The sequence below is a fragment of the Pelophylax lessonae genome, assembly GCF_965119305.1.
Source record: "Pelophylax lessonae genome assembly, chromosome: 11".
Taxonomy (NCBI): Eukaryota; Metazoa; Chordata; class Amphibia; order Anura; family Ranidae; genus Pelophylax; species Pelophylax lessonae.
The window spans coordinates 174429227-174454895 of record NC_138778.1 but is presented as its reverse complement, the minus strand read 5'-3'; the positions used below and the strand labels follow the sequence as shown (position 1 = coordinate 174454895).

Genomic DNA, 25669 nt, shown 5'->3' with positions numbered 1-25669 from the left:
TTTTTTTCTTATAAAGACAGTATTTCTTTTTGGCAGTGTTATGCTGTAGAGATCACAGGTCCATAGACAAAACAGTTTTAGCTACAAAGGCCCCAGAGGTCTTCAGTATATTTCTTAAATACGAGTGGGCTTATTTTTTTTGAAACTGTACAAAAATAATGGTGTGTAGGGGAACGGAAAGCAACCAATCAGGATTTAATTTGACCAAGTTAGTCCAATCAGATCAACGAGAGCTATTTTGAGCTTGGCAGCTGTTGGTCACTGCTTGTTACATTTTGGCAAACATGATGACTACTGTATAAAGCCTGTAGCTGCCAAATAAATTGTTCCTTTCATTTTGTAACCTGCGCTACAGAGAGAACAGAAGAATCTGATTGGATGCCAAGGGGGTTCCTGTTTCAGACACTTTCTGTCATGAGGTGCTAATAGGAAACAGGTTCAAAATTGCATTACTGACACCCAAATGCTACATGGGTTTGACCTCAAGCACTTTAAAGAATCTGTCACAGGAAACAAAGTAGAGAGCTTTATGCCAAAAGTAAAATGCCAATGTTGGCCTTTCTAATATATTTCAGCTGAAAGAAGGAATTTGATTGAATAGCTGCCATGTACAGCACAGATATATCTAGTACATAAGTCCGGCTGGTAAATGCAGATATAGCCAGAGGTAACCCTTGCATTATTAGATGCTCCTGAATGACAGTCCTAAGTAACCAAGACCTTAAAACAAGAATAAAATGTCTGGAAGCTAAGCCTTAGCACTTAGCACACAAATCTGAAATTGGGACTTGCCAAATATGACTGAATTCTGCCCAAATGTGACTATACTTTGCGAACCAAACCGACTGTTTTAAAAAGACTCAAACATGAAAATGTTGCATTAATACTTGTTCAGAAGTGTAGTTAAAACAGTCAAGAAACAAAATAGTCTTCATGACTAATCCTAAGTGCTTTTATCAGTACAATGTAATATTTTTCAGCTTTACACTGAATATCTGCTCTATCCAAAAGTGATATAGCAGTTATAGATGGTGGGCTGACCTCACCCTACTGGTTGTTTTACCTCTTGGGTACTGGGTACTCCAGTGGGAAGCTCATTCTTGTTTTTTTCCTACCCATCGTAGGGTGCTCCAGATCAGTTTGGCATATTTACACCTTGTAGAATAATTTATACATCAGGATCAAAGGAATTCCTCACAAAGGTCTTTAAAGATATGCTAGTTTAAGAACCCGATCACGTAAATCTCACCATTGCTAGACCTAAGAATTATGAGGCCTTTAGGAGGTTCAGTTCTTCAGCATCTACCAGAAACTGAAATATCAGTTTTAAATAGCATGACCCTTGAAACATCTGTCACAATACTATTAATTAATACAGTGCTTTTATATTTATTAGCATTAAAAACAGTACAGTTCAGATTAGTTACTGAAAAAAACATCTATAATATTCCTTGGGTATTTGTTGGGTATTAACGTGTAAAGGGATACAATCTGCACAGGTTTTGCATATAGTAGACATAGACAAACTGGGCCTGTAACACTCTAGCAGGTGTGCAGATATGTGTCTGTCCCATGCAACTTTGTTTCTGCCACTGTATTCTGGAGAATGCAACACCATATTTTTTGGAAAGACAAGCCTGGTCTACGCCACAGATTGCTCTATAATTAATATATTTTACCCAACACAACAATTCCCGGATAATTAGTGTACAACATATGAATAAATATATGTATAGACTCTCTATAAATATTCGTTTCTGTATATATACAAAATAATTTACTTCCCAACATTCACTGACAATAGCATTTATACCCCCTATACAAAGACATTGCTTAAACATTGTTACCAGTTTGCTATAGGCTAGTCTGTGTTATTGGTAACTGAAAGTCATACCTTTCTAATAGTACCCCATAAAGGCAGTCATTTCAAAGGCTGAGTTCTCATTTGCTATTATCTTGGTCCACCTACAGTTGCCACCTGTCTGACAGTCAGTCCAGTTTAAAAAAACACTGTCTGGTTTCAAGTTCCTATGGTGGGGGTTTATTCTGGATGCTTAGGAAACTGGACCTACTGTACCCCCTGCCACCATGCCCAATCTGCTTGAGTCCTACGCTCTATATCAGGAACAATGGCAGTAGATTCTGTATGAATGAAGTCTGCAAATTTTTGCAGGCTTCATTTATGAAGCCATTGTTACAATCGTGTTTGTTATTTAGTGCAGGGCAGGTATTTGTTTATTGATCTGCACAATATGTCAGTTTTTAACAAATCTACAAATGTAAAAAGAAAACAAAAAAAACTACCTTTTTTTTAAAAAATATGAACAAAGGATGTTCTTTTTTAGTCCATTATTATCTCTTAGTTAACCCTTATTATCCCTTAATAACTTCTGAGAAAATGTTTTGTACATTTTGTAATACTGCATTAAAAATAAAATTAAAGACATACTTTTCTATAATTTGTATATATTTTTGCAGGGCTTCTATTCAAAGAAAAGGAATCTCAGAATAAAATTCGCACTTTTGCAAATGAAAACTGAGAGACTATGACTACATTAGTTCCCAGTCCACAGAAAAAAGTTTACCGTATTATAATGTTAATAAAAAACTTGTGCCTGTTTGACATTGCTCACTTCTTTTTATGACTATATCACCTTTGTTTAACTCAATTTTAGGTAAGCTACACTTACTTGTCACCACGATGTGCTTTCCATGGACCAAAAGATAGCAACCCTAGGTCCATCCAAAAAAATGGCTTCCTTCACAAGTAAGTAACTTGAATTAACAAGAGTGCTGTAGTGCATGAATCTTGTTTTGCTTGAAAATACTTGTGTTAGTGTTCTAATCAATACCTGTGTCTCTGGGGAACAAACTTGAATAACTCCCTCCCAATAAACCTTGTCCTTATTGTCACTTTATCATTAGAGTTTCTAGCATTCGACCTTTGAATGACAGGGGGTGGTACTTAATTCTGACTTGGGCATAAGTGCAGCCATGCCCAATGATACAAGAAGCTTCAGAGGTATGCCAGGATTAACCTGAAGCCTAACGCAGGGACCTGTAGGATGCCTGCATTTGAGCCCTTTTGGTATGCTCATGGCCAGGTCAGGTACACATTAATATAAGACAGAGACCTTTTTTAAAAGGTATAATGAAAATAAGTATTTTTTTTTTTAAATGTATCTTTATAGTAGTTTAGGGGGTGGGGGCTTGTCAGCTGCTGGGCTGTAAGTGCACAGAGAGCCCAAAGTTCCAGATGTCCCTGTTGTCCACCAACCAAAACCAATTTTTTACTTTTCTTTAACCCCTTTATCCCACCTTTCAAAAAAGGCCATATTTAGAAAAGTGTCTAAAGAAGGAACATCTTTTGATGCAACCAGTATCTTTCTTGCGTCCCTCCGTGCTGCAGTGGTAGATAGAAAAAAATAGTACGATTGGTTGAGCAGCAATACAAGTCCCCCATTTAGACACTTTTTATATAGCCCAGTATGCCAAAACCATTATCCCAGCAAATATTTCACATCAGCAAATATTTCACATCAACAAATCCTTCATATCTTGTTTGAATCCCACCATCGCCCCCACCATCCAGTTGGACAATATTTTTAGCAAATGTCTACACACTTCAGAGACTACAACACAATTCTAAAAAGAAAACGTTGGAAGAAATGATGGTGATTATAATGGGGTATTTAACAGCTTTGAAGGACGAGTGCTGCCACAGACAAAATAAAAGGTCAAAAGTTCTTACACAAACTGATTAGAAACGAGGACTCCCAACATGCTCTGCTTGTTCTTGGGCTTATAGTAAACAGATGGCTCTTAAAGTTTACATTGGACTGCTACATTGTACAATTTTTCATAAACATCATAATATATCTGTTGGCTTTTCTATATATGGTTGTTAACTTTCAACACACAAACTTTTTTAACTTTTCTAGAACTGAGAACTGGAAGATGCAAACCATGTGTAAGAGGGGAGAGATAGTATGCAAAAGATATTTAAAATAGTGAATTAATTATATTTCCACTAAGTGGAAGTTCACCTTCCCACAGTTGTTAAAGCTTTGCTATCAGCCTTGCTAGGATGGATAAATAAAGCATAATAGAAGCCCCAAAGTGAAAAGTCTGTTTCAGGTTCTCTTTAGTGATGGGCACATATATTGGGGCCTAGGCACTGGGTCATGTGACCTCTGCTAATGGACAAGGTCAGAGTTTCAGTTAAATGATGTAGCACTTTAGAAGAGATCATATGACCCAGTGCCAAAATTTTTTTGCATGTGGAATTTTAGTATTCTGTAGGTCTATTTTACATGCCAAAGTCCAATAGACCTATACTAAAGAAAAAACTCCTCAGACCAAGGGTGTGTTTGCCATCATCCCTTTAAAATCTGCAAAGAGTATTCCTTTATTTTGTGGGACTATAAAGGCAATTATCAAGGCAAAAGGATACTGTAATATTCATAAAAATGTTTACATTTCCTTAGTATTACATATAAAAAATCCTACTGGTATATGCATAAAAAAAAAACATATTAACAACCTTCCTGGATATTTGAATTTGTAAGCAGGCAGGATGTCTAAGTAGCAAGCTTTTTAGGAAAGAGACTGCTGGCAATACCATGCTACCTAGCAGCAGCTTCCATCCACAATCGATGAAGAACTCAATTCCATTTAGCCAATTTTTACGTATTGGGCAAAACTGTACTACATACAAGGACTTTCAGAGAGAAGCCGATGAACTCACCAGGAGGTTGCTGTTGAGGGAATACACAAAAGTGTCTTGCCCAATGGAAAAAATATGTGGCTAGGCACTTTGGTAATTGCAAGACCAGAGGTATAGTTTATTTAATCCGCTGCGAATGTGGTTCTTTCTTTGTGGGAAAAACACGACGAGAGTTTAGGAAAAGTATTGGTAAAAATATGTAGAGTATAAAAAAAGGGAATTTATATTTACCACTGGGAAGACACATAGTAAGAACACAAATATAGGATGCCAGGGTTCACCTTCATGGCCCTGGACAGACTCCACATCCCCTTGAGGGGATGGAATTGGAATAAGACTCTGCCCTAACGTGAAATGCACTGGATCAGACGCCTAAATGCCATTCAAGATACAATTGAATGTTAAAAAGAGTTGGAATTTCCAGCATTTTATAGCATCCATTGTAACAGGAGATGCAAAAAAAGATGAATGTCAATCAAAAATAGCTAAAACACGTGTTTTGTATAGTTTTTCTATTTCTCTTTTCTTTTTTTTTTTTTCATTTGAAATTGGTAATATATGGTTTGTATTATGCATATCCCAGTGGGAATAATGTGTAATCCTAATAAATTGTTAACATTTTTATGAATATTATAGTATCCTTTTGCATTAGTAACAAAATAGGTTGCCTTTATAGTCCCACAAAATAGAGGAGTACTCTTTGTAGTAAGTTCAATAGATCTTGCTCTTCCATATTTTAAAATGGTACATGCTTGGGTTTGTTCTACTTTTCATTTTATTTAGTTGTGGGTAATCCTTAAACTAACCACGAATGATATAATCTTTTTGTGTAATCTCCTTTTGATTTACTAAAAGCCATACAAATTGAGAACCTGCCCTAAAATAAACTTATTCAACTATTTAGGGAAAGCTGTGACCAGCATTAGTGTAAAACAAAATCATCAGATTTTCCTGCTAGTATTATTTTTATCCTTAACTTGTATTACAGTCAGGTCAGAATGATTCCAAAGGCCTTTTTTCTGCACATATAGGGGTTCCATATATGTACTGACCTTCTACTGCAACCAGCAGGAATTAAAACCAGTATGAGAAGGACAGAACAAAATGACTTGGTATGAAAAGGAGATAAAAAGGGTAATAAACCAGAATTGAGATAATACACAACAATTATGTTGCAAGTAAAAAGATCATGAAGGTGGATTTGCCTTTAAAGGGAACTTTGACCTACTTTAATACACCTTATCACCCTTTCATAAGCACACATGTGCAGTTGATAGGCAGGCAAACTGAAGACATTTCAGAATAATAACAAGAGAATGGAAGAAATACATGGTACAAAAATCTGCACAAGGTAACAGCTGACCAGGTAGGAGTTGTGTAGAATGAATTACAAGATGGGTAATATGGGGAAAAGGGAACATCCAAGTTGTACCCAGATGTCTGTCCATGTTTTATACACTGCTGTCTGGCTCTGAGGTCCTAGAGGTAATACGAGGACATTCGTTCATCTAGTAGACCCAACTGACAGGAACCCACTGGGGCTCAGTGCGAAGTTTCTCAAGAGCCACCTGCAGCTCATGGAAACTTTTCTCCAGGTCCGAGTTCACCAGACTGAGGTCAAAGTAATGGCCATAGGCTTGCTGGAGCCGTTCACTTTCTTCCACAATTCGTAGGAGCTCACTGTCCTGTAGGAAAAGGGCAGGCATCACACAGTATCACATAAAAGCAGGCATACACTTTTCATGGGTGTAACAGTGCTACAGGAGAGATACTTTAGGCAAAATCAATTAATGGATTTAGTCAGTGGATAATAATATGACCATAAGAGTTTCTACGGTCAGTAATACATGGCCAAACCCAGGGGCTCCATACTTTATGAAAGTTACTTGGACACCCTGTGGCTTCATATGTAAGGGGCGAATAACAGTTAATAAGTTAAATCTGTACTATATTACCAAAAGTATTGGGATGCCTGCCTTTACATGCTCATGAATTTTATTGGCATCCCAGTCTTAGTCTGTAGGGTTCAGTATTGAGTTGGCCAACCCTTTGCAGCTATAACAGCTTCAACTGTTCTGGGAATGCTGTCCGCAAGAATTAGGAATGTGTCTATGGGAATTTTTGACCAATCTTACAGAAGCGCATTTGTGAGGTCAGGCACTGATGTTGGACAAGAATGCCTGGCTCGCAGTCTCTGCCGGAATTTATCCCATAGGTGTTCTATCAGGTTGAGGTCAGGGCTCTTTGCAGGCAGGCAAAGTTCCTCCCCCCTCAAACTCGCTCATTCATGTGTTTATGGACCTTGCTTTGTGTATTGATGCGCATTCATGTTGGAACAGGAAGGGGCCATCACCAAACTGTTCCCACAAAGTTGGGAACATGAAATTGTCCAAAATGTCTTGGTGTGCTGACACTTTAAGAGTTCCCTTCACTGGAACTAAGGGGCCAAGTCCAACCCCTGAAAAACAACCCCATACCATAACACCCCTCCACCTAATGACTGTGCACCAGTGCACAAAGCAATGATATAAAGACATGGATGGGTGAGTTTGGGGTTGAGGAACTTGACTGGCCTTCACAGAGTTCTGACCTCAACCTGACAGAACACCTTTGAGATGAATTAAAGCGGAGACTGTGAGCCAGGTCTTCTCTCCAACATCAGTGCCTGACCTCACAAATGCGCTTCTGGAAGAATGGTCAAACATTCCATAGACACACTCCTAAACCTTTTGGACAGCCTTCCCAGATGAGTTGAAGCTGTTATGGCTGCAAAAGGGTGGGCAAACTCAATATTGAACCCTACAGACTAAGACTGGGATGCCATTAAAGTTCATGTGCATGTAAAGGCAGGTGTCCCAATACTTTTATTAATATAGTACAGATTTAACTTATTAACTGTTATGTATTGGTATAAAACGATTTGAAGTTTTCCAGTTACTAGCTATTATCTTCCTGGCATAGAAGAAATAATAACTTGACAAAGTTCTTAAGGTGTATACTAGGTACCCAACTATTAATATTGAACAAAAGACTGAATTGCACTCTACTGCAACCACAGTTGTCAACTACAAATATCATATAAAATTGCAAAACCACCATAGTGGTAGGGCTGTACAACTTTTATGACCCAGACCATAACAGTTTACAGCTCAACGTGGGTTCCTTTTTTCAGCTGGACACTTTTTCATATCTGGACTGGAACCAAATTTGGCGGCTTTGGTTTTGGCAGTTTTTAAGAGTCATACATATGTGTAGGGGTATTACAGATGGAGTTTTTATACAGTCTTACCCCAATGGTTGTTTTATGATTTTATACAACAAGTGTAGTTTGTAAAAACAAAAAAAAAAAATTGATGTTATATATTTGCAGTAGTGTATTTTTTTTTAGGGACAATTGTAGTTGTAGCAGTACACTTAACAGTGGTTGTCCTGGTAACACAGTTGTACAGGTTCATTTTTGGTATTTTTTGTGATTTTAAAGGACCAAATGGGGGACCACAGATGGGAGCAGATTTAAAATCAAACCTTGAGACCAAAATCCCTGCATCTTTTAGCATTCCCCAATGGCATTAAAAAAAAAAAAGCTAATCACTCAAGGACATTTATATTATTTTAACATAATCCCTGTCCCCTATTGTAACAAGGCATGTCCTATCCTAGTTACATCTGTTGGCTTTAAAGGGTACCAAGGGTGATAGACAGTATATGATCCCTTCTACATCCCAATGAAGTTTCCTTTCTTTGACATGTAAAGCCTAGTACACACGGCCCGAATGTTGGGCCGCATTGGCCTGTTCAAAGAAACCGGCCGACATTCAGTCCATATGTACTGCAGCTGGTCTGTTGAAGGGACATGACCAAAAAAGGTCTGCCGATTGCCTCCCAGGGTGTTCTGGGGGGGGGGGGCAGCCCCCTTTTCAGAACACAATAGAACAGCAAGGGAGAATGCTGTACTAACGTTGGATAGTTAGTACAGTGGCTCCTCCTAAACTGTTAGTTTTTTTTTCGTTCAGCCGTGCTGCGTTAAACAAAAAAAATCTATTAGTGTATACTAGGCTTAAGTCTCTTTTTATAATACAACCCAATTCCAAAAATGTTGGGACACTGTACAAATTGTGAGTGAAAAAGGAATGGGCTAATTTACAAATCTCACAAACGTATATTTTATTCACAATATAATATAGATAACATATCGAATGTTGAAAGTGAGACATTTTGAAATGTCATGACAAATATTGGCTCATTTTGGATTTAATGAGAGCTACACATTCCAAAAAAGTTGGGACAGGTAGCAATAGGAGGCCGGAAAAGTTAAATGTACATATAAGGAACAGCTGGAGGACCAATTTGCAACTTATTAGGTCAATTGGCAACATGATTGGGTATAAAAAGAGCCTCTCAGAGTGGCAGTGTCTCTCAGAAGTCAAGATGGGCAGAGGATCACCAATTCCCCCAATGCTGCGGCAAAAAATAGTCTAGCAATATCAGAAAGGAGTTTCTCAGAGAAAAATTGCAAAGAGTTTGAAGTTATCATCATCTACAGTGCATAATATCATCCAAAGATTCAGAGAATCTGGAACAATCTCTGTGCGTAAGGGTCAAGGCCGGAAAAGCATACTGGATGCCCGTGATCTTCGGGCCCTTAGACAGCACTGAATCACATACAGGAATGCTACTGTAATGGAAATCACAACATGGGCTCAGGAATACTTCCAGAAAACATTGTCGGTGAACACAATCCACCGTGCCATCCGCCGTTGCCGGCTAAATCTTTATAGGCCAAAAAAGAAGCCATATCTAAACATGATCCAGAAGCTCAGGCATTTTATCTGGGCCAAGGCTCATTTGTAATGGACTGTGGCAAAGCAGAAAACTGTTCTGTGATCAGACGAATCAAAATTTGAAGTTCTTTTTGGAAAACTGGGACGACATGTCATCCAGACTAAAGAGGACAAGGACAACCCAAGTTGTTATCAGCGCTCAGTTCAGAAGCCTGCATCTCTGATGGTATGGGGTTGCATGAGTGCGTGTGGCATGGGCAGCTTACACATCTGGAAAGGCACCATCAATGTTGAAAGGTATATCCAAGTTCTAGAACAACATATGCTCCCATCCAGATGTCGTCTCTTTCAGGGAAGACCTTGCATTTTGCAACATGACAATGCCAGACCACATACTGCATCAATTACAACATCATGGCTGCGTAGAAGAAGGATCCGGGTACTGAAATGGCCAGTCTGCAGTCCAGATCTTTCACCCATAGAAAACATTTGGCACATCATAAAGAGGAAGATGCGACGAAGAAGACCTAAGGCAGTTGAGCAACTAGAAGCCTGTATTAGACAAGAATGGGACAACATTCCTATTCCTAAACTTGAGTAACCTGTCTCCTCAGTCCCCAGACGTTTGCAGACTGTTATAAAAAGAAGAGGGGATGCCACACAGTGGTAAACATGGCCTTGTACAAACTTTTTTTTAAAAGGGGTGTTGATGCCATGAAATTTATAATCAACTTATTTTTCCCTTAAAATTATACATTTTCTCAGTTTAAACATTTGATATTTTATTTATGTTGTATTCTGAATAAATTCTGAATAAATGATACATTTTCTCAGTTTTAACATTTAATATGTCATCTATGTTGTATTCTGAATAAAATATTGAAATTTGAAACTTCCACATCATTGCATTCTGTTTTTATTCACAATTTTTACAGTGTCCCAACTTTTTTGTAATCGTGTTTGTAGAACAAACAGGCATAGAAGGCATTGACCCTAACTTATGTACATTACCTAGTCCATTAACAAATAATCAGATTGATACTTACAGACAATTGTTTTGCTGTCAGGCCAGCATGAACTGCTGCCTGGTTGTTGGTTTTTAGGGTTTGGAAATCCGGAGCTCCAATGAACACAACATATGGCACAAACTCTGCGGTCCTGAGGACTTTAACAGCCTGTTGAGAAATCCAGAAGTCAGAAAGACTGATAGCATCACACATCTACAGCTATATATTTGTGTTTTCTTGCTTATTCCTGTTCCCCAACAATGCAGCATACTCAATTCAGGGTGTAAAATGTGTATGTGCTACATGCGATAATGCAAAGACAATGAACTTAATTAGTAAAGCCAGCAATTGTTCTAGATTAGGATAGAGTCAGGAAGATAAATAACCTCTATATAGTTTTATTTGTGTGTGTGTATATTTTGGTTTAATTAGGTTTCATTGTATCACAGTTGTGGTTATCCTTTATGGATGAGACACTGTGTGCTGGCAGCCTTGTAAGTAATAAATGCTTAAAGATACAAAGATCAATTCCTTGACGAAGAGAAACTTCTATGTGTAGTGTTTGACAGCCAGGCTAGGATTATTTTATGTTTTTTTTCTTTCTTACCTGAGGGTTGACATCCAGCACACACATCTTTCCTGATGCCACCACTTCCTGTATGGAGCTAATCTTTGTTCCATACAGATTGCCCTCATATTCACCATGCTCCAGATAGCGGGCAGCTTTTATGTCTTGTTCCATCTCTGCGCGTGACACAAAGAGGTAAGACTGACCATCCCACTCTCCTTCTTTCCTTTTCCGTGAGGTATCTAAATTGAGATCAGAAAGACCAGCTGAGCATGCATATATAGTTGTCTTTTACTTTACAGTACACAGCTGGTTCTACAAAGAAGCTAGAGCCATATTGAAGGTTTAAAGTTTGATCCAAGGTTTAGCCTGTCGGTTCAATAAGAATAGAAGCAGAGCCCCACTCAACATGGGTGAAAAGTTGAACAGTTGATTCCCCGCTAGGTGCACTTATCCCAACTCCCACCACAGCTCAGCTAGAGGCTATATATATCTAATAATGATAAACTTGCAAGGTTGCTGGACAAAGTGGGTTCCCCATATGTTCCTGTGCAAAAATTCACATATGCTCCAATAAAGATTTCACTAGAGGTCTGGTGATAGATTCTCTCTTTAACAAATATTCAACAAAAGTGGTTGAATATTTAGGTTATACTGTAAACACGCTGCGTTACATCCCATATGGAAGAAAAATATATTTCCTATATATTTAGGGAAAAAAAATTTAGAAATATATTGAATATGGCCAAAATTGTAGCATTTCAAATATATTTCCAATATATTTGGGAAAAATAAAAAATGTTTTTTTAAAATATATTTTAATTTCCAATAATTTTTATTAAGGTTTTATGAGAAAGTAAACAAAATTTACAACAGTGCAAAGTGTGCCCACAGGGCTCAGTCAAACATAGCGAAAACGGCTTAGCAATTGCAAGACATGGATTAGAGAAATACAAATATATATATTGCAAAGTCTAAAAAATATAAATTAACCAAAGTAATCCATAGAATGGTAATTCAAGTCAGAATAGATACACTGCCTCCAATCCACCACACCATTGGGCAGCGGGCCCGGGCCCTGCCCCCCCTCCCCGGCGCCCCTCACGGGAACACACTGCGCCCTGGGAAGGAAGCGGCCCCCACCCCCCAATCCCACCATCGCATATTGAACCGGGGGAGGCATTTGCAGTCAGTGCACTGAGAGTAGTAGAAGTTTTGAAGGGGAAAAAAAAAAAAAGGAAAAATAAAATGAAAAGAAAGGGAAAGGAAAAGAAGAAAAAGGAGAAAGAGGAAAAAGGAAAAAGATCAGTAGCGGCGTATATAAAGGGGTCAGCATCCAGGTTCGTCCCTCCTCCCCCCCAATCAAGGGCACTAGCAATCCCCATCACCCGACAAGGGCAACGGCACTCCTCCGTCATGGAGAGCTGGCCAGATATCGGAGCCAAGGGTCCCAGGTCTTATCAAACATACGCATCTTATCATTAAGCAGCGCCACCATCCATTCATTTATCATGATCCAGGTCAGTTTAGCTTTGAGCAGCTCAAGTGGTATGACAGGAGTGCGCCAGGAACGAGCTATTGCAATTTTAGTGGCTGTGAATATAAAAGCTATAAGGCGTTTAGTATGTTTAGACTCCCCCTCTATCTGTCCTCCCAAAGAGCTTGTTGGGGAGATTTCACCAAGTTAACCTGCGTCAAGGAGTATATAAAATTGTAGGTGCGAATCCAAAAACGCCTAACTTTTGGGCAGGTCCACCAGGTGTGGATTACAGTGCCCGCCTGTCCGCACCCCCTGAAACAACTGGGGGACGCTATAGGAACCGCCGCCGCCAACCTGACCGGGACCTAAAATATATTTTAAATATGTTTTTCTTCCATGTGGGATTGTACAAGCAGATATGGGCCAACAGAAACTCACATGGTGTTGTGGTGCCGTATCTCAATGGGTCAGAAGTCAGTAGTTTGTTCTTCAGGCTCCTCCTCCCAACTCCCTGAGCACCAATGAGAATGAGGGTCTTTCTTCGGAAAGGGGGCATCTTTGCTACTTCTTCGTATATGAGAAGTTCATGGCGGTCGAACTCTACAAGACAAGAATTAAGGGTGATATTTTTAACGCTGCGTGCCTAATTAGAACATATTATGGTCATTCTTATGGTGACAGCAATGCTCATTTAATGACATTCTTTTTTTTTTTTTTTTTAAATACATAAATACATGTCCTTCCAAAAATTCAAAAATGTACTATTGTACTTTTATGTTGTTTTTTTGATGTACAGTGCATCCAGAAAGTATTCACAGCGTTTCACTTTTTCCACATTTTGTTATGTCACAGCCTTATCCAAAAATTTATTAAATTAATTATTTTCCTAAAAAATTCTACAAACAATACCCCAGAATGACAACTTGAAAGAAGTTTGTTTGAAATTTTTGCAAATGTATTAAAATAAAAAAAAATGAAGAAATCCCGAGAACATAAGTATTCACAGCCTTTGCCATGACCCTCAAAATTGCACTCAGGTGCATCCTGTTTTCACTGATCATCCTTGAGATGTTTCTACAACTTGGTTGGAGTCCACCTGTGGTAAATTCAGTTGATTGGACAGGATTTGGAGATGCACACACCTGCCTATATAAGGTCCTACAGTTAACAGTGCATGTCAGAGCACAAACCCAGCCATGAAGTCCAAGGAAATGTCTGTAGACCCCCGAGACAGGATTGTATCAAGGTACAGATCTGGGTAAGGGTACAGAAAAATTTCTGCAGCATTGAAGGTCCCAATGAGCACAGTGGCCTCCATCATCTGTAAATGGAAGAAGTTTGAAACCACCATGACTCTTCCTACAGTGGGCTGCCCAGCCAAACTGAGCGATTGGGGGAGAAGAGCCTTGGTCAGGAAGGTGGCCAAGAACCCAATAGTCACTCTGACAGAGCTCCAGTGTTTCTCTGTGGAGAGAGGAGAACCTTCCAGAAGAACAACCATCTCTACAGCACTCCACCAATTAGGCCTATATGGTAGAGTGGCCAGATGGAAGCCTCTCCTCAGGAAAAGGCACATGACAGCCCGCCTGGAGTTTGCCAAAAGGCACCTGTAGGACTCTCAGATCATAAGAAACAAAATTCTCTGGTCTGATGAAACAAAGATTGAACTCTTTGGCCTGAATGGCAAGTGTCATGTCTGGAGGAAACCAGGCACCGCTCATCACCTGGCCAATACCATCCCTACAGTGAAGCATGGTGGTAGCATTATGCTGTGGGGATGTTTTTCAGCGGCAGGAACTGGGAGACTAGACAGGATTGAGAGAAAGATGAATGCAGCAATGTACAAAGACATCCTTGATGAAAATCTGCTCCAGAGCGCTCTGGAACTCACACAGCCAGCACACAGCCAGGATATCAAAGGAGTGGCTACTGGACAACTCTGTGAATGTCCTTGATTTTATTCATTTTATTCATTTTGGTCAAAATTATTGTTTGCATATATTTTTATACATATTGCAGCAATTAATGTTTCGCACACATATTTATATATTTCACGTATCATTATTCTTCTGTATTGATTCACATAACTAAGGATAATTTATATGTTTTCATGTTGAATCATGTGATACATTAAGACAGTTTGAGCACACCTTTATTTATTTTATCCAATGTCCTTGAGTGGCCTAGCCAGAGCCCAGACTTGAACCTGGTTGAACATCTCTGGAGAGATCTGAAAATGCCTGTGCACTGACGCTCCCATTCCAACCTGATGGAGCTTCCAAAGAAGAATGGTGGAAACTACCCGAAAATAGGTGTGCCAAACTTGTAGCATCATACTCAAAAAGACTTGAGGCTGTAATTGGTCCCAAAGGTGCTTCAACAAAGTATTGAGCAAAGACTGTAAATACTTTTGTACATGATATTTTTTTTGTTTTTTATTTTTTAATAAACTTTCAAAGATTTCAAATAAACTTCTTTCACATTGTCATTATGGGGTATTGTTTCTAGAATTTTGAAGAAAATAATGAATTTAATCAATTTTTGAAAAAGGCTGTAACATAACAAAATGTGGAAAAAAATGAAGCAATGTGAATACTTTCCGGATGCACGGTGTTCATTTTATGAAGTAGACATGTCCATGGATCGTCCATTACTTCAATCCCTGTTATTTTTCCTATATATTTTTGCACCTTCTGCCAATATTCTCGAATTTTAGGACACTCCTACCCTATGTGGGTCATCGTGCCCTTCATATTACATCCCCTCCAACACAGTGGGAATTTTTCTGGGTGGGATTTTTGTGAGTTTACCGGTGTTATGTAGCATCTTGCGAGACATTTATAGTTCATTTTAATGGTGTTTATATCTGCCACAAAGTCATGTACAGCTCTCAGTATTTTAGTCACTTGTTCTGTTAAATGTGTTTCAATCTCTTTTTCCTGTGTTTCTATGAATGGAGGCACTCTCTGCCTCTCCAACTCAGTTAGCATTTTATATATCTGAGATATACAATGTTTCACTTTTGTTTGTGATGTACAAAGTTTTTCCACCAAATTTAATTCCTTCTCAGATCTAATAGGTTGCGCTAAAGATTTCACAAAATGCTTTAGCGGAGTGTACCTCCATTCATCCAACAACATAATTTCTCTTTTAGCCTTTAATTATTTTCCCTCCTTGTATATCATCTTTTAACTGTGTGTTTTTATCCTTTTACCAAACTGCGTCTCATTCCCTGGTGGGAAATAATTTGTGCCCTTTAGTGATATCAATGGTGAATTATGTTCCCATTTAGCGTGTCTGTTTATCATGTCCCATGTCTTCTTGTTATTTCGTGTACATTTTCATACATTTTTCTATATTTTGGAGGAACCTAATTATTCTTTTTTAGATGTGATTTACTAAGTGTAGTTTCTATCTTTGCCCATCTTTTATCTGTGTTTATTTTAGTCCATTCAACCAATCGTGCTAATATAACTGCAGTGTAAAATCTTTTAAAAACTGGTGCTGCTAAACCCCCCTGTGATTTGTCTTTACTGAGTATCGTGTACTGTATTCTTGGGTTCTTCCCTCGCCATATAAACTTTAAAATCATTGCTTTTACTTTTTTTAAAAAAAAAATGCCTGTGGAATGGCTATTGGTAACATTTGAAAGTATTTGAGTATTTTGGGAATTATTACCATATTTATTTGAAGGAATATAATTGGCTTGATATAGACTCCCCAAAGAAGGGGTTCATTTTATCCTTAGATATTTTAATTCTAATTTCACCAAGGTAAATGGAAATTCCTTCTGTGGTCTATTTCTTCTTTCTTACTTAATCCAATATTTAAGATTTCTGACTTTACAGGATTGATCTTTAGATTTTAGAGTTCTCCAAATTTTTTTAGCTCTTTTATTACATTTGGTAAAGAAGTTCTGGGATTAGTAATGTAAAACAGGATATCATCGGCATATGCTGTTACTTTATGTTCCTCCTCTCCGATCTTTACCCCTCCAATATCTGCACTGTTTCGTATGGTAGCCAGTAAAGGCTCCAATGACCGCGCAAACAAGAGGGGCGAGAGCGGGCACCCTTGTCTTGTCCCATTATACATTTCAAAAAAGGTTGAAAGACTCTCATTTACCTTTACTGATGCTGTTTGATGCTAATAAAGCATTTTTATCCATTTTCCCATCCTGGGATCTATGTCCAAATCCTTTATTGTATCCATCAAAAATTCCCAGTCCACTCTGTCAAATGCTTTTTTGGCATCAATCGACAACAGTAGATCTGGGGGTCTTATATCTTTTGATTTATGCAATAGAAGTAGCGTTCTTATCACATTGTCTTTTCCCTACCTTCCTGGGATGAATGCTGTTTGGCTTGCATGGATCCATTTGGGCATTAACTCTTTTAGCCCAGTAGCTAAGACTTTTGCATACAGTTTTGTATCAACGTTTAATAACACTATTGGTCTATAGCAGGCATGTCCAACCTGCGGCCCGAGGGCCACATGCGGCTCGGAGCAGCAGGCAATGCGGCCCACTGCCCCCTGACAATTATTATTTTTTGCTGGGTAGGAAGGAAGTTGAGTTGGGGACACAGCCACAGCGCCTTCCAACTAACTGTAGGCAGAGGCTGCCTCGGAGGGGAGGGAAGGGGGAGGGCTGCCGGATTAAAAGCAGATCAGGTATCTCCTGCTTACCTAGCGGCGGCTGTCATACAAAGCCCCGCTTCCTGGACCAGCTCCTATGATAGACAGCACATTGGTGACCACTATCATAGGAGCCGTTTCAGGAGGCAGGACTTCGTATGACATCGGTCGCCTGGGTAAGCGGGAGATCCCAGCTCTGTGTAATCCAGTTGCTCTCCTCTCTCTTCATTGCAGACTGCATTGGATGGGCACGCACTGGTGAAGCTACATTGGATGGACACTGATCAGGCTGCATTGGATGGGCATGCACTGGTGAAGCTGCATTGGATGGCACTTTTTAGGCTGCATTGGATGGGCACGCACTAGGCTGCAAGTGCCGTGCGATTCCCCGGCTGCCACGGGAGACTTAGGATGTCTGCAGTCAGTGACAGAGCCGCTGCTTCCTGTATAGTTCCAGCTCTGTCACAGGCGGAGTGATATGAAATGCACTCCGCCTGTGACAGGAGCCATACAGGAAGAAGCGGCTCTGCTCTCTATTGCAGCTGCTGCTTCCTCCAGCAGTGCCCAATGTTATGACCAGCAGTACCGGCCAGCAGTAACCACCAGCAGTACCCGCCAACAGTAACCAGCAGCAGTCTGCAAAATAGGTAGAAAAAGGTATGTGCATTAGCGTGTGTAAATTGTTGCAATATGTTTTATAATAACCAGTTGTGTTTTGCCATAATATGTCATGTCCTTGTTCATACATGTATGAATAAGGACATTACATTTTCTGGCTGCCTAAATCATATGTGCTAGGGGTGCAACTAGCCCCCAACCCATAATTGTAAATATCCCAGCATGTGCAGTGTTTCTGACTCCTTCCACCATCACCACTTCAAATCACTGAAGTGGTCATGGTGGTTAGAGTGTTCCTTTAATATCTCTCTGAAGGATAAACCCTCTATATATACTCATTCCATTTCATCATCCTCTAGTTGTGTTAAATTAGTGTGTGTGTGGGGGGGGGGGGGGGGGATGTCGGCGCGGGAAGAACGTGGAGGCGTTTTATTACTTATATACCTTAACTATAGTATATATTTTATATGCGGCCCGAGAAAATTTCTCTACACTCAATGTGGCCCAGAGAAGCCTAAAGGTTGGACCCCCATGGTCTATAGCTAGAGCACAGAGATGAATACTTTTCTTCTTTTGGCATTACTGTTACATATGCCTGTAATGAGTCTACCCTCATTTCATTTCCTTCACCTATCCCGTTTATCTATGTACATCGTTTTGGGACTAATTGGTCTTTGAACTTTTTATAATAACCTAGTCATAAACCCATCAGGTCCTGGGCTTTTCCCTATTGCTGTGTTTTTTTTAGTGCTTTCATTTTTTCCTCCTGTGAGATTGGTTCCTCTAATGCTGTGATATTATAGGCAATTTTGCTTCTTTTATATATTATTGAATCTTTTGTTTCCTCTTTACGTCTACTCCTTGTGACTCCTTTTGTCTTACAGCATATAGGATGCCATAGTAACTCTGAAATTCTTTAGTAAATTCTGTTGTTGAGTATACCATTTCCCCTCTGTTGTTTTTTATTTTTTCTATATAATTTATTGACTTTAATTTTTTTCAATTCTTGCTAAATATTTCCCTGTTTCCCCATTTATATCTATCTTTGGCAACTCTGTTAAAGGTTTTCCTTGTTTCTTCCTCCATTAAGTCTTTAAATTCATCCATTTTTATAACTAGGTTGTGTTGTATCTTATTCTTTACATCTCTCTTTTTATGTTTTTACTCCAGCTCATATTTCTGCTATCAATCTACTCACATTGGTGGCTCTTTCCTTTTCTTTCCTTGAGCTTATCGAAATCAACACGCCCCTGATGTAGGCCTTATGAGCTTCCTAAATCCTAGCTCCGGATACACCTGGTGTTTCATTACTGTGCTCTACCATAATATAATCCAGTCTTGAGTACATCTCGTGAACAGGGGAATGAAAGGAGTAATCTCTCACCCTAGGGCAGTGATGGCGAACCTTGGCACCCCAGGTGTTTTGGAACTACATTTCCCATGATGCTCAACTACACTGCAGAGTGCATAAGCATCATGGGGTGCCAAGGTTCGCCATCACTGCCCTAGGGTGTTGAGCTCTCCGCATATCTACTAGTTGACATTGGAAAAGTTTTTTTTTCACCAACCTAAGTTGGTGATCTCCCATCCCCTGTGCTCGAGATGTACTGTCCAGACATGGATCCATGCAGAAATTAAAGTCCCCTGCCAAGATCAATTTACCCTTTTTAAAATCAATTAATCTCTCCAAAACTCCTCTCAAGTATGCTTTTGAGTTCTTATTTGGGCAGTAAACATTTGCCAGCGTACAGTCCAAACTCTGCAGTTGTCCTTTCAGGAATACTTACCGTCCTTCTGGGTCTACCATCCTATCTTCCAGAGAAAAACTTACTTTTTTTGCCATCCCAATTGCTACTCCTTTTTCTCTCTTAGTTGGTGAATCTCCATAATACCATGTCGGGTGATACTTAGAATACAATTTTACATTTGTATCTTGTGCTAATAGTGTTTCTTGAAAAAATTACACTAGCAGAGTATCATTTAATTTCCTTTAGGACTTTATGTCGTAATTTAGTTATGTTGTAAAGTTGTCCCTGCCCTCTCTTCTCTCCCTCTGTACTTTACTTCTTCTCTTTTCCACTCCCATCTTTAAGCAGATGTTGGTGTCCACAGAAGTCTTAAAGCAGAGTTCCGGGCACAGAAGTCATTTTTTAATAAACATATCCCCGGGACAGTCAGGGCTAGCACATTCCACAATGGCTAGCCTCTGATCTGTCCCGGTTCGCACTTACCTTTTAGAAGAAATACTTACTTATAAAATTTCTTCCACAGCGTTTCCATCTCTCTTGTGGGCAGCTGAAGCCGGCGCGGTCCTCTTCTGTGTCTTCTTCCGCGTCTTCTTGTCCCAGAATGCGCCTGCACCGGCCCCTCTTGTCACTTCCGGTGCGGCGCCGCATTCCTCCACAACTTCTGGGCATGCCCAGAAGCTGTTTAGCAGGGGAATGCGGCGTCGCCCGGAAGTGATGAGCGGGGCCGGTGTCGTCGCATTGATTCATAGGAGCGATGACGTTCAGCTCCCAGGAATCATAGCGAGACAGGAAGTGACGGGGTGAGCCGCGGCGCCGAGGGAGGAAGTACTCTGAGGTGAGTATTTACGATCTTCAATTAAAAGGTGAGTAAACAAAAAAAAAAAAATAACTATCCAATTCCTTTTCAGGTAATGTCGAACTAGCGGAGGGGCACAAAAAAAAATATCGTTTTTGTGCCCGGAACTCCGCTTTAAGGACCTTCTGCAAGGATTCATACCCGAGACGAGAGGGGAAGACAAGACCAGCAGAAAACTCCACATGTTTATAACAATATTCTCTTTCCCCTTGCCCTCTCCTCCTTATCTCTCCTCCCACTACCCCCTCCCCCTGCCTTCCCCTCCCAACTCTAACCTACCCTTCCCCCTCCTTTCTTCCCTGCAGTTGTTCTTATGCATTAGGGCTTGGACCTGCCCTGGTACTTGAGTAGACCGTTGTACTCATCCTAATTGAGGGGGGGTTGCTCTGCCTGACGCACGCACTGGGCCATCCTCCCTTCGATCTTGGGGTGACGGCCCAGAGCTCACCAGAAACCTGGGTTTACCATCCTTTTCTTTTTCCTTCTCCTTTCTCCATCCTCCTCCCCATCCCCTCCACCCTCCTCCCACTTAGTCCACTTTTTCTCTTTGAGGTCGCATTTGTTTTGGGAATCAGTTGCCACTGATCTTCTTCTATTTGTAGTCTCTTTCTTTTTCTACCATGATCCAGAAACATCTGGTGTCGGCATTTCAAATTTTCCACAGATTTCTTGTTACTCTTCAGGGAATATCAGTTTTGCTGTACGTCCATCTTTCCGGCCTACCAGACATGCTGGAAACCCCCATTTATACTGAATATTATGTTTACGCATCTGCTCCAAGAGGAGTTTAAGAAGCCTTCTTCTCCTCTGTGTTTCATTAGATAAATCCCCAAAAACCTGAAGGTTTGTGCCCTCAAATTTTATTGGTGCTGCACTTCTCAGGCTTCTACATATTTGGTCTTTTCTCCATAATTATGAAACCAAACCATTATGTCTCGTGATGTATCTGCTGGTGCTCCTTGTGGTTTTCTAATCCTGTGTACTCTTTCGATTTTTAGTAAGTCTGTAGGTGTTCTACCAAGCAGAGGATTGAAAATGTGCCACATAATTTCTGTTAAATCTTCTCCCTGTTTTGCTTCTGGTAGGTCTCTGATTCTAGAGTTATTCACCTGATCTTCTAATTTATATTGCATGTTCCTTTGTTCAGTTTGTAAGTTCTTCATTTCTTCTTTTAGCTCTTTTATTACTTGTGTATGACTATCCAGTCTCTCTTCTTTGTCCTCCACTCTTGCCAGTATATGGCTCAGATCACTATGTAGCTTTGCCATGTAGTTTTTTGTGGAATTTTCAAATTTTTCGAACATGGCCACCATTTCCGATTTTGTACGGAATTGATTGTTTTCTACCTTGTTCTTCCATACATTCCAGTTCCATATCACTTTCAATCTCTGGTTCTGTTCTCAACTGGCTGAATATGCTTTCACCTGACGATAGCCTACTTTGAGAGCTTTTGATGTTTCTTGTCCCCTGCTTCATACATGCTCCCGTTTTGTTATACCGTTCCTGGCAGCAAGATACAGTAGCACTACTCCAAAAAGGGCACTGCATGATAAGAGCTCACTAAAAGCTCTGAAAACTGTTTTCAGAGAGAAGGTTTCTGGATAATCTGAGTCCAAACAAGTCCACAGTCCATGCTAATATTTTATCACTTTAAGAAAGTCTTAAATTAGGTGACTCACCACTCCTTGTGGATTGAGGGACTTCAGTGCAGGGAATTCCGGGGGATTTCAGTGCAGCTTATTTTGCTTTCTATTTATTTTTTAGTTTCTGCTCCTTTTTTCATAATTCTTATTTGTGGTAGTCTCTTTATTTTAGGTCTAGCCGGCCGGAACTTTTGACTCCTCCCCGCTGAACTTCTGCAGCACTGCTGCCAGGCTTCTCGCTCCACGTTCGGGACTCAGCACTGCTTCAGTCCATTCTCCTTGCTCCCCGACTTCACCCACAGGCCTTCAGGATACACCAGGAAGACTGGCCATTGTTTCCGCCAGGTGCTCTGATGGGGATTTAGACATCTGGGCGCAGGTGGACGGGGGGGGGGGGGGAGAGAGATTTATTTCATTGTCTAGATGGGTTATCACCGGGAGCTCCTAGCACAAGCTCACTACCTGCGCTATGCTCAGGCTCCTCCCCCCGACACCAATGACTGTCATTTAATCACATTCTAATGCCATTAAAAACACATTTTGAATAGAATTTAAATTTTTTTGTTCCTGTGGATTTGTTTGGGCTCCTATTTTTCCTTTTACAAAACACATTTTTTGGAAGATAAGTCTCCTCTAATCAAAAACTAACTCTAGTGTATGTCTGTATGACTGTAAATGAATGCCAGAAGGGAAGTCCTTTCAGGTGCATTTAAGGAATGAATAACCTGAGACATGATTTATTCTCAGAACTGAAAGATTTTTCCCTTATTCAGATCCCACATATACACATACATATACGTATGATTACAATGACCTAAGCTTGTATGAAACTTTTACCTGCATTTTTGGTGGTCACATACATTATCCTCTTCTTTTTTTTTCCTCCGATACTTCCACAAAGAGCACCTATAAACATCAACAATTTGTTGGAAAAATCAGATCCATAATTACATACATATAATTTATATAACTAACTAGCAGTAATAGCACACTATTTCTGCTTTTGAACTACCTTCGGATGCACATAAAGGCAGATGTACTTATGGAAAAAATGATTTAGGGTTGACACCTCGAAACTGGACATATACAAACTACAAAGGTTCTAAGACTACTTCAAAGCAGGTAACTGAATCTAAGTGTTAGATTTCTAAGGGAGGATGTGGCAACCCAAGTTGAATTCCATCAACTAAACTCACAGTTAAAAAACATAGTTTACATGCCAAAGGATTTGTGCTGCTGGTCTTATGATCTAGAAACTACAGTTTCTCAAACTTCACAGCAGCAGCAGCAGTAGTGCAGCTTGGTCAAGAAGAAAATCTCAACCTTTTGACTGGGCAATTAAGGAGCAGCAGAAGACTATAGATGTCAGCACATCAAAATCTTATTGGCTAAGATGGCTGCCCCTCCCCTTTCCAGTGCTGCTGTACATGGGATTACAGGAGGCTGATATGTTTACAAATTTATTTAAATGAGTTGTGTTAAAAATATATATTTTTTTTAATCCACACATAACTTTTTATCTGTCTGGAGTTCAACTTTAATGGGGTTTAAAGGGAAATGTAAAGTGAAGTAACCTATAAGAACCAATGAGTAACCTTTAAACTGATGACAGTTGAAAACTGAGTGGTCATTTTTAGAGCAGATCATTGCTGATTGGGCAGCCTTATTAAAAAGGCCCAATGTGCTGAAACTGCATTAAGGCAGAAGTGGAAGGTTACTCACTAGAGTTTGGGGTCAGCTCACCATCTCTTTTAACAAATGCTTTTCTCTTCTCCTCCAGTAGCTGGCTGGGAATAAGACCTGCAGAGCCACCTTTCACTAGACACGCCTGGACATGAGAGATGGTAAAAAGAGAAAGTTAAGTAAGTCCTGAAGAGACCCCTCTGCAAAATAGTTGTATTTTAACACAATGCATATGTTTGAATTTAATATGGTTCAACAAACTGGGCAAAATGTGCTTAGTGGGTTGTCCTGTGGGCCCCCTCCTGCCTGATATCCTTCAATTGAAAATCAAAAGAGCCCAGAGAATTATTGACTGAACAGCAGCTGCATCCAATCAGATGCAATTATTGCTCAGATATTCCAATGTCGGCAGGGGGAATTCGTCCATCTGCCCTGTTTAGCGTGGATGGAGGAATCTTTTAGATCCCGCGGACTGAATGTAAAAAAATCTAATAGTGTATGACTACTATGTCTATTGTATAAATAAAACTAAAAAAACGTTGCATCCCTGGAACCCTTAGTCAGCAGTTGATCCAGAAGACCCTTATAAAACCTTGTCAAATTTGCTCTAACGGAAAACTTTCATTCCTGATCTAAAAAGCATACTACCTTGATCAACAAGTATACTTGCTGGATCAACAATCTACAATCTTACTTTTTTAAATTTGAAAAAGCCAGTTATTTTGCATTTAGAAACATATCCATCTCCTTCTTGACGCAATCCATTGAGTTGGCTAGATCCATCTCCTGTGGAAGGCTTTTCTATAATATGCATTGCTCTTAGGACCCTTTGCGTTTGCAAAAATGCATATTGCGTTTGTGTTCAATGCATTTATGGTGCGTTTTCTGGATTCCTGACTCCCAGCAGCCACCTGTAAAAATTGGACACCTGACTCAACGCGCATTTTTGGTGCGATTTTGAAAAGTGGACCAAAGATGCAGCATACGTAATTTTTCAAAATGCAGTGCAAACACAGCGCAGCAATGTTGAACAGTTACAGGATTTAAAGGGGTATCATTTTCATGTGCTTTTGTCATGCTAGATAGGTGTGTTTTTACGTGTGGAAATTAAACCTCTTTTAACTCCAGGCACAAGGAGTGTCCCCTTGTCTTTTGCAACACTGCAAGATCACATCCAACATTTCAGATTTGGAATATTTGAACCATACAGTGGCAGGCAGGATAATATCTGCCTGCCGTAGAAAGAGACCCACCACCATACTCGGCCAATTTATGACATTAATTATATTCTTATTGGCTCTTTGAAACTGAAGAGAGAAAGATCAGAGCTTCTGGAAAGGCAATTTCACAACGCACTGTGTGTGATAACATCTGGTGGCTGAGCTGCTCATTATGGCCTTCTAGGGAGGTCATAAATGGTCCAATTATTGCATTTCTGGCCATACTTGTGTCTGTCAACTCAGTTAATGCTTTACATCCTAAAAGCTTTCTAAAGTCTATGGGTACGGTAGTTTAATATGAACCGAGATGAAGGGAAGATTCTTAGATGAAGTATTGTTGTTACTGACCTGCCACCAGTTAGGGTCTTCCTGGTTGACAATCTGCAGCAGGTCACCTGCCCGGAAAGCCAATCCTGCCTCCTTACATGGGATCAGACTGTCATTTGAAGGGTCGTAGCTGAAATGACACTTTACGAACACCTGCAAAGTAAGAGGCGTGCTTTATTATGTATGTTATAATTAAACTCAATTTCTTTACCATATGTAATGTGTAAGCATGGACTTGAAGAAGGTGGGCTGGAGATATTGGGTTCTTCATGCATAATGAAAGTGTAAGCAAGAACAAAAGTTCCTCTATTATTTCATTATTTATTAGACATGTATCAGATCCTCGCTGTACGTACTTCTGGTCTTCTGCTGTGTAC

The 25669-nt window shown here is 39.8% G+C and overlaps 1 protein-coding gene across 3 annotated transcripts in view; it reads right to left on the bottom strand.

Moving 5' to 3' along the window:
• Positions 1 to 5537: 5537 nt before the first annotated feature.
• The window catches only part of MPP2 (MAGUK p55 scaffold protein 2), a 37523-nt gene continuing 17391 nt past the window's right edge, over positions 5538 to 25669 (bottom strand). For 2 of the 3 annotated variants that reach the window (XM_082271288.1, XM_082271286.1), the window contains exons 6-12: positions 25314 to 25445; positions 23785 to 23890; positions 22900 to 22968; positions 13001 to 13162; positions 11122 to 11324; positions 10554 to 10682; positions 5538 to 6411 (exon numbers count right to left, since the gene is read on the bottom strand). In XM_082271288.1, the coding sequence (XP_082127414.1) occupies positions 6235 to 6411; positions 10554 to 10682; positions 11122 to 11324; positions 13001 to 13162; positions 22900 to 22968; positions 23785 to 23890; positions 25314 to 25445 (978 nt within the window). In that variant the 3' untranslated portion in view covers positions 5538 to 6234. The remainder of the gene's footprint in view (positions 6412 to 10553; positions 10683 to 11121; positions 11325 to 13000; positions 13163 to 22899; positions 22969 to 23784; positions 23891 to 25313; positions 25446 to 25669) is intronic. The other variant, XM_082271287.1, reaches the window with a different exon arrangement.